This window comes from Crocodylus porosus, unplaced genomic scaffold (assembly GCF_001723895.1).
Source record: "Crocodylus porosus isolate Cpor-Errol unplaced genomic scaffold, CroPor_comp1, whole genome shotgun sequence".
NCBI classification, from domain to species: Eukaryota; Metazoa; Chordata; order Crocodylia; family Crocodylidae; genus Crocodylus; species Crocodylus porosus.
Window position 1 is genome coordinate 177,907,386 of NW_017728886.1, and position 9,859 is coordinate 177,917,244.

The window sequence follows — 9,859 nt, forward strand, 5'->3', positions numbered from 1 at the left end:
ACTCACATCCTGTTATGAAATCCTCACATATTTTACTGTCTTCAGACAGATTTATGTCTTGCTCTTTATCAAATGATGTATAATATGCAAGGTCAGTCACCCATTTTCCTTCTTCATTTTGATAGACAACACTATGGGGTTGATCACCTGTAAGAGACCGTGTAGCAAATACTGTACTGTTGATTGACACACAGTACAAACCTTTTTTCTTACTTCTAGGAATAAAGGACATTATTTATAGCAAGACAAAGTAAGAAAGTGTGACTAAAATTTACTGAAACTGTTAAGAACTTAAATTGCGAAGTTTTAATTCATCAGATTACTTGTAGAACAATTTCATACATTAAAAACAAATACACAATACACCCCACAAAGTTGAACTAAATTTTTAAATTCTACTTAAGTCATAATAAAGGACTCTCTGTAACTGATATAAAAAGATTTCTCCTCAATTCGTGGTAACTCCATATTTCTGTGAGGGAGGAAAGAAGAGAGTGAGGAGGGACAAGAAACAATATTGTTTGAATTATTGTAATAGATTTCCTAGAGCAACTGACTTTGTCATGCTGTACCTTGACGTTCATTTTCTCTGCTATCAGCAGTTGGAGACAAATAAGTATCAGCCAGACCAAGTTCACACTCATTAGTCAAATTTGTATCCATCACAGATGTATTTTTACTGACTGGAATTTTAGGAGTAGTATCATCCACAAATATCCCCTTGGTTAAATGCAATACTTCTGCATCAGATGAAGAGGCCTGGTGCATAGAGGATTGTGTTCCCTGCTTCAAGAGGGCTTCCGAGAGGTTATTCTTATTGCTGTCTACGTTCTGAAGATATAACAAAGATACTTTAACTTCAGCAATATTGATGGATTCTGGCGTACCACCACAATTCATGGAATCCTTAAAAAGATAAAAAATTTAGAAAAAGATCGTGGAGACTTTTCACAAGACATTTTTAACAGCAAGTCAGTTTGGTATATACATTTAAACTAGATTAAGTTATATTGAACTATGTTTTTATTTTAATTCAGCAAAAATGATCTTATATTAGCATTCAGTACTAATAAAGCTTATTTATGTCCACCAAGTTTCCATTGCTCAAGTTGCCTCACCATCTTTTCTGACTATTTACAAAACAACAAAACTGAAGTGGAATGCCCCAAAATATACCAACTGAAACTCAATATTTCCAACCAGGGGAAGGGAAGAAAAAAAAAAAAAAAGAATTCCACCCTCAAGATGAGTTACAGCTTAGTGCAAGTAACAGTAATTTCTGAACTGGCCATTTCCCTCATTTTTCTCCTTTAAAGTAGAGAAATCCACATTTTTCTCTGCCACTAAAACACAGCCAATACTAAGCAGAAACAGCTGATTCAACAGCAAGGGTGAGTGAGAAGTCTTTAGCACAGATCATAGTTGGTTTGGGAATGTGGAGCACAACCCCTCTAACTTAACACCCAGGACTGGTGTGTCCACTCATGTCAGATTCCCACTCCCCCACTATCAAACGCTAGTTCAGATCTTCATGGACCAGATCCAAGTTTTTCCACAGGCTGGACCCGGTCCATGAGCCAGAATGTTGCCAACCCCTGTTCCTGTACCCACTGTAGATACTTAAAGATGCAGGAAAAACAGAAAATTATAACTATTTTTGTGGATCAAATGCAGTAATAACTGCATGCCAGAGAACAGACCGAAGTGTTTTAAGTTTGCTGTTTAATTTCAGCATGCCCTCCTATACCTTATTTAAAACACAAAACTAAACCAAAAATCCACTCCCAATTGACTCAAAAGAACTAATCTTAACCAGTTTGAGTTCCCTTGATTGATAATATTCCTCCTGGTTTCTAAGGGCTGACTGGCAAATCCAGTTCTAGAAAAGCTGTACAAGGCAGTCAATTCAGCACTGACTATAGTTGGGGGTTGTAAAAAACAGAGTAAAAATATGGCAATATAATAAAGACCAGGTTACCCATCCCTCTGCTCATTTTTTTTGAAGTCATATCCCTCTCTACTCTATATCCCTTGCTTTCTGAGGAGCTACACATTTCATTTTCCTAGAATGATACTGCCTAGGTCAGGGACTCTCACCCAAGGTGCCACCAGATCTTTTGCAGGATGTTGCAAGGTACAGGGAGATAAGCAGATATGCAAAGCCACAGGCTTGTACCTGCCTGGCCAATCCCTCACACACCCCCACTTCCCAGACCACCTGAAAGGAGGCAATGTAACATGTAAAATTAGTTTTTGAAATTGGGTGCCACTCCATCCACAGAAGTTTTGGAACGGATGTCTCAAATCCAAAAACATTAAGAACCACTGGCCTACGTCACCTAAAAATAAGAAAACTATTGCAATACAGAGGTAATATTTTAGATAAATAAATATTAGTATAAATATTTTGTATTTACACACACCAAGACCTCAAAGTTCTCTTACCTCAGCATAAACAGGAATAGCTTCAGGAATAACACTTGTGAAAGGAGCCTGTGCCAACTCATTTTTAATCCCAACTCTCTCCACTTCAGGAAGAAAAGATGGTACCCAAGTTACACCATCTTCATTTCTACTCTCTTTAATACTGCAGCCATTACCTGCAAAATGAGAAGAAAGATATAGAAGTAATAATAGTAAGAAACTATTACTATTAGTTTATTTTTTGCTGTAAGAGCAAACTGATTTAGTGTGAAATGACATTTAACATGTCATTTGGCTGTATTAAATCAGTGATAAACTAAATGGATCTAATGATCTTCACTTTTTTTTAACAGTCCAATCTAATTTTGGGGAGGGGTTGTTTTTGTTTTTTTTAAATATAGGTAATAAGATAGAAGTTTTTCAAAGAAGTTTTGAGTTTTCACTTAACCTGTGATGGATGGGCAATGGTTCACTCCTTGACAATATTTTAAGTATTACAAGAAATAGCAGCAAATAAATTATCAGTTGTTACAAAGAACACTGTTTAAACAAAGATCAAAATACTCTAAAGAATATCTGTAGATTTTTGTGTATTTTATGTGCTGTAGTGTTTTCTTGGTGGTTCCTAAAAACATGTCAGGAGCACTATATCCCCCACACTTTCCAAAAGAGCTTGGGTTTTACTATGTTCAAGTGAGTAGAGACTACTAAAGAGTACAGAAACTGCAAAATTATCTCCATATACATTTTTCATTTGAAAGTTTGTATAACACAGGTTTTAGCAAGGTGGAAAAAGGTGATTAGTGACAAATGCATCAGCTGAAAAAAAAGAATGAAGATGGAGCTGTCAGAGTATCAACATCTGGACCCTGTTCAACTGTCACATCTTCCTAAGAAACTTGTGAATTATTGTATTTACCTGACTAATTCAAATTTAAAAACAAATCCTCAATAATTAGATTCTTTGCATTGAAAATTATATATTTGTTATAAATTTTGCATGTAGAAAGCCCAATTCTTGGGGGGCTGTCTTAAATTCATCTGCCCCAATGCTCCCCATGCAATTCCCCCTCCCTTCCTGTACCTTACAATCTCCACCACACGCACCGTCCAAAACAGTATTATACATTAATGAAAAATCCCTGAAGCCATGGGATTGATAAATGATTATTTTGCCAAAATTATCATTATAGTTATCACTAGATAGTAAAATATTGTTTGGGGAAGATTCTAAGTCACAATACAGTCATTTACCTGGGACCATCTATTCTTATCCATTTTATTGAGAGTTTGCATAACATTATTTTTTAAGGGGGGCTTGAAGAGGCAGTGTTAAATCTCAACTAGGACTTACCTTCTTTGTGACATTAAGGTGTCAAAGGTTCCAGCCCCCGCCAAGATAAAAAAAAAGTATTAATTAAGTGCAGTAGCAGTTTATGAAGTGTTGCTGTTTCTCTAAGCTGCAGTAAGTACAGAGCTGTGAAGTACACATACCTGTTATGGGCACACTAAGAACCTGGTTCTCTGCGGACTGACTGTACTCTGTCTCAGAATTTGCCACTGTTCCAAAGAAAGGTTCCTCAGAAATACCTTCTAGTCCAGGTCTGAAAGTTGCCTTGTTACTTTCACCTACCTGTCGAGAGGAAAAAAGTTCAGACGTTCAGCAACTACATGTTTACAGTAGTTCAAAACAACAGCAAGGTCTTTAAAATACCTGATCTTAAATACTGACATTAGAAGAGTTACCTATGAGGAAGGGTGTAAGTAGTTAAGCTGACAATTAAATGACTTTCAAACTTGGTTCCCAACTTTACTAGTTATTCTATTCGTTTGCTGAAGATCTAGAGGACAAGTATCACATGACTGGACTTACTGTTTCTGGCAACAAAAACTGTCCTGTTTGTTTGTGGTGTCCAGCTTCCCCCAGTTCATGTGTCTCTTCGTTACTAGCAGTTGTAGCATCCACTCTGGGTGCAGCTCCATGAACAGTAGGCACCTGAAAATTGTCCCAAACCATTAGGATTTAAAATTCAGCTACAGCAGATGCATCCAACTCTTAATCATTTGCTTTCACAGTAATCCAAAAAGGTCTCCAGTACTTTTTTTTTTTAATTCTATGATGCAAAGGACTTTCTTTGCCAGAAGACTAGTCCTCAAGTATCCTAACATAGCAAATTGTTTTACAGGACTGTAGTTACAATACTAGTTTTCACAGACGTACTACAAAGTACTTAACTAAGGTTATATGCATATTAAGCATTATCAAAAATCTATGCAAAAGTGAGCCCAATTTTCTTACAAACTGTCTACCAGTTGTAAAACAGGCATGGTCTTCAAGCCATTAGAGGTTTATGGTTAGCTATGTTGAGTTTCTTCACCATTGTTCCATCCAGATAAAGGACTTCAAGAAGAAGCTGAACTAGGAATATTAAAACACCTCATTCCTGCTAAGTACTGAATGAGCAAATACTGGAATATCCATTTAAGAAAATCAGATAGAGGCACTTCACTGCAACGCAGTTACTTTAAAAGTTAGTGAACACTGCCTTTCCAAATGTGGTCACTATGCGAAATAGCCTTTAAGTGGTTCTTGAAATGGGACATTGTCATTGTATAAGAATTACGGGCTATCACTACCATAATCCAAGTAAAAGTCCTCATATATCACACAGCAGGAACACAGATCTAGTCACAATCACTTTACCTTCTTCTTCAGGAAAAACAGCAACAGTAACAACTTTTTATACACTTCTCTGCAACTTCAACTGTTAAGTACAGTATAACCTCATAAATCCAGCATTCTTGGGACCTAGCACCTACCAGAAATTTGAAAATTCCAGATTTTTGAAACACAAGGAAAGTGCATAGCCTGGCGCTGCCCAGATGAATGGATACTGGGGGGAAAGGGGGGGAAGCTTGCACACAGTGGCTGCTGCCACCATCCACCACCCCACGCTGCCACTACTTCCCCTCCCCCCAACTCTGCAACCGGCCACTGGGGGTACATTGGTCAGCAAAGGTTGAAAACGTCTGATGCAGAGTACTTTTTTAAAAGTGCTGGGTTTTTGCGAATTCCAGAATTTTGAAAATTTGATTTATGAGGTTATACCGTAGTAAGAGATCCTATAAGATCACAGAAGTAGCAAGGAAGAAAAGAAATTATATTCAGACTATCAACACCTTCTGAAAACCTTTTATACTATATCAGTTTATCAACCTGTGGGGCAGTTCACCACTTAGTGAACTCCGCTTCACAAAAAACAGAAAACAATGCAAACAAGAGGAATTCAGCTTTGTGCAACAAGAGAAGGAGATAAAGCATAAGTGACTGATTAGCAGAAACTGCTTGCCCCATTAGTTCTACAGCAGAAAGTCACGTGAAAAAGATAAGACGACAGAAAATTATGTTAAATCTTTAAAAAAGCTTTTTAAAATTTGGCCCCTATAGTTACTACACTGAAGACACCGTTTCTACCCCAAATGGAACCTAACTTGCTGGAAATTATATACAAAAAGAATATTAAGCCCTGAATTTTATCTTAATCCTACCCGATTCAAGCCATTTTCCAGAAGTTCCAATGCTGCACAACGTTCTGAAAGTTCCTGTATTTCAGTATCTCCTCTCAGCATTTCTGGTGGTACCAGCTGCTCAAAATAAGCTTCTAGCTGGTCGTCATAGAATTCTCCATCATCAATATCATCATCTATTGAAAAAGAAGAAAAAGATTTTAAAAATATGATACAATAAATACTTTTATTATTTACTTAAGGAATTGGTTACTATAGCCCAGGTGCAACCCACAGAGCATTCAGCCCCAGAAGCTTAGAAGCTGGACAGCCCTGAAATATACCAGGGATGCACCAATAAAGATTTTTTTGACCAATACTGATGGACAATTATTCATGAGCCATATCAGCTGATCCAATTGCCGATATGCAGCATGGAAGCTTGGATAGCAGCACCCAACTGGTAAGTCTTGGGGGGAGAGGGGTATGGCAGATCGGGTGCCTCACGGGGACAAAGGAAGGGGGCTGGGGCTACCCAGCCAAAGCGAGGCAAAGGACAGAGCAGCAAGTGGCTCATCTGTGGGTGTGGGGGGGCCATTTCCATTGCCCGGGGTATACGTGGAGCAAGGGCAGGCTGCCTGCTGTGGGCTGGGGCCAGATTCTTCCCCAGGATGGGCTGGGACGAGGCTGTGCTCAGGCCCAACACGGTTACTAGCCTCTCCAAACTGCCAGGCTGGCCATGTGCATGCTGCAGCTGTGTGCATGTACATGGCATGATTTCAGCCACATCAGCCAAAACATTATGTTAAATCTTTAAAGAACTAAAAATCTAAAAATACTTTAATTATATAAAGATTTGGAAAAGATCAGCCACATCAGCCAATTGCTAATAATGTCAATTTTCCTTTAATTGGTGCCAATAGCATATGGACCAATGAATCAGTGCACCTCTAAAATACCATGCTTAAAAAAAGTCTAATATGCTAGCTAGAAGGTTATGCACAACTGGTTAGGAACTGGATTTAAAATTCAGATAAAAAGCCAAGTTAACTGGGTGGCACAGATTTAGCAAGCTGTTTTAGCAATCCAGTTCTGTCACAGTAAGACAAATACTTAGTTCAAATTGTACCCACTGCCAAGAGCTGCCAACTTCGTTACTACAAAAGGTCTGCATCTCTTCTTAAACCTTTTCATTCACAATATGAACATAAGCATTGTTCAGCTTTGATTTTCTAGCTAGAAGATATACAACTCAATACCAAGTTCAGCAGTGAATTCCATAGATACCAATTTTAATATACCAGTAATTCAAGCAACCATGATGTTCTTCTGCTTAAAGTAAACTGATTAGCTCGACCGAGAAGTTTCCTTAGCTATATAGACAATGAAATCTAATGTTTTAGAGTTATTTTATCTATCTGCCCCTCTCACGTATCTGAAGATATGCTACAAGCTGAATCACAGTATACTGACCAGTTGAATATTCATCTAAACTTGCGAGATTCAGTAGCTTCTCATTCTCCAAACAATTCAAATGACTTGTGCTGCACTGCTCACTTAACATTTCACCATCCAATTTTCCTCCAGGTTCAGACTGCTTAACCTATGAAACATACACACACGCATGGTCCAAGAGTTCCCAGCTGTAAAACTCAGGTTTTTCATAAAAGAGCAGTAATTTTGGCACAGACTTTTTCTCTTCTCCATCCCCCACCATAAATTCCAGTCTCTAACCACTATTCACCAGGCAATTAAAAGGTAGGTAAAAGAAAGGCAGGGAACAGGAGATGTGAGAGGGGAAAAAGTACTCTTACAAACTTGCAATATTTAAGACTTCTAAATAGAAGCTTTTAGTTTTCTTGTTCACTAGTCTGGCCCTCCATTCAATAATCCTCAGATTCCACCTTGAAGCATGCATAACAGACTGCTACTGCTTGAAGAGGCTCCTGCAGGCTCCAAACACCAAAGCATAAAATTGGTTTGAAGGAACTTGCCAAAAAAAGCCTGTAAGATACATTTTCAAATAAAATCCTATGGAATCCATTCAATCAAAAAAATCTAAATTTACAAATTCTTTAGAAAAATATTAAAAATATCAATATATGGTAGTGTCTCAGTGTTTCCAGATGTTTTGGCTTTATGCGTAAAGGAGGAGATGCTAAAGCAAAAAGATTAGAAAAAGATTAAAAAAGAAAAACAACCAAGGCACTAGTAGCAAATGCTTCATTAAATAAAAATACAGTAAATGTCAGCTTCAAAAAGCTTTTGAGAGTTTCAGCAAAACTTAAGTTTCCTTAAAAACAGTATAGCCAGCTGACCAACTTGAATCTTTTCTAGATGAACAGTGAGGAATATTTTTTTTAAGACTACAGAAATAATTATTAATCCCCTTTAGAGACGTTTAACCACTTAAAATGAAACTCAAATTATCCTGTTGGATTATTATAGATCAATATCTCCTCCACAAATCAAGATTTGATGTTAATGGAGGTCATGAACTGGCAATTGTTTTGCCACCGGTAATTTGCTGCCCTGCAAGTAATTTCTGCCTTAAATTCTGCAAATTGTGTTACTGTTCTAATTTATAAATTTAATAATATAGAAGATAACCAGTTCTCTCTCAAGTGCTTTTCTCTACATAAAACACATCCTTTAAATTCCTATAATATAAAGTACATTTACCTTGATCTCTTTATTAGTTTGTGGCAATGAACATATTCCAATGGACAAATCTAGAATGAGAGCAATTTAATAGCAACTTGAATATGACTTTTTAGTACATTACTAAATATTATACATTCAATCTCTATGTTAAAAAGGTCTACAAACTAAGCCTCTTGAGGTAAGGGCTTGAAGTTTAGTTTTATTAGCCATCTATACCACATGGTACACAAACATAACTTTGAAAAGTCCCTACTTATAACTTAGTCCCTGATTTTTGCTACTATAAAAATAATAATATAAATCAAGGTCTCACTACAGCTGACACCTGCATAAATGGAGTGATACAATCACTACTCCCAGGGCTTTCAATCTTATTTGGCAACAAAGAATAAAAGGAATTCCAAATACAGTGCAATAACTTGAAGCTCACACCACAGGTCAACAACAGAGGTGATTAAAAACTAGTATCATGCCCTATCCACTAAGCCACAACTTTCTTTGCTCCCTTCCAGTTACTTTGTGCTCCCTTTTTCTACTCTACCACTATCTCAACTGTTGGTTAGACCAGGGGTGCTCAATCTCTGGCCCACAGGCCAAATGCAGCCCATGACACCATCACATCCAGCCTGTGGGGCTCCCCCACAGGTCTGGAAGTTCGGCCCAACCAATATGGCCAACCTCCCCCCTGCCAAATACCCAAACCTCAATTCCTGTGTGTCAAGTTGGAGCCCACAGGACCAGGCTATGCTTTCCCCCCCACTTCTGGATAGGTACCAAGCCACATCCCCCTTCCCCATCTTCAGGGCTAGGTTGGGCTGGGCCAGTCCCCTTTGCCTCCACCCCCAAAGGTGAGCTACACCCCTTTCCCTCCTGTTGGGGGTGGGCCATGCCCCCTTCCCCGTGGGGCCAGTGGGGACATGGCCACATCCCCTCCTCCCCACCAGCGGGGCCAGACCATGTTCTGTTCTTTCTTGCAAGGCTGGGGTCAAGCTCTTTTCCGCTGCAGGGATGCATTGGAGTCAAGCTGCCCCCCAGCCTTTCAGCCAGATGGCACTTGCCTTGCCCACCTAGATGATAGATCAGGAACACTGGCTGTAACTGGCCCGCCAACAGATTGGGCACTGCCAATGCAGCCCATGGGGCAAAAAGGCTGAGCACCCCTGGGTTAGACTATAAGCTCTGCAGCAGGAAGTCCTTTAGCTGTGGGTATGCCAGTCAGCATAATGGGTCCCAATCCTCAAGTAAGATTTTAGATACAGGTGAC

At 38.8% G+C, this 9,859-nt stretch overlaps 1 protein-coding gene across 1 annotated transcript in view; it reads right to left on the reverse strand.

Moving 5' to 3' along the window:
- The window catches only part of CEP192 (centrosomal protein 192), a 106,872-nt gene that overhangs the window by 86,286 nt on the left and 10,727 nt on the right, over positions 1 to 9,859 (reverse strand). The window contains exons 4-11 of the mRNA XM_019545570.1: positions 8,614 to 8,663; positions 7,405 to 7,534; positions 5,974 to 6,128; positions 4,298 to 4,420; positions 3,919 to 4,057; positions 2,446 to 2,600; positions 573 to 906; positions 7 to 147 (exon numbers count right to left, since the gene is read on the reverse strand). Coding sequence (XP_019401115.1) covers positions 7 to 147; positions 573 to 906; positions 2,446 to 2,600; positions 3,919 to 4,057; positions 4,298 to 4,420; positions 5,974 to 6,128; positions 7,405 to 7,534; positions 8,614 to 8,663 — 1,227 coding nt within the window. The remainder of the gene's footprint in view (positions 1 to 6; positions 148 to 572; positions 907 to 2,445; positions 2,601 to 3,918; positions 4,058 to 4,297; positions 4,421 to 5,973; positions 6,129 to 7,404; positions 7,535 to 8,613; positions 8,664 to 9,859) is intronic.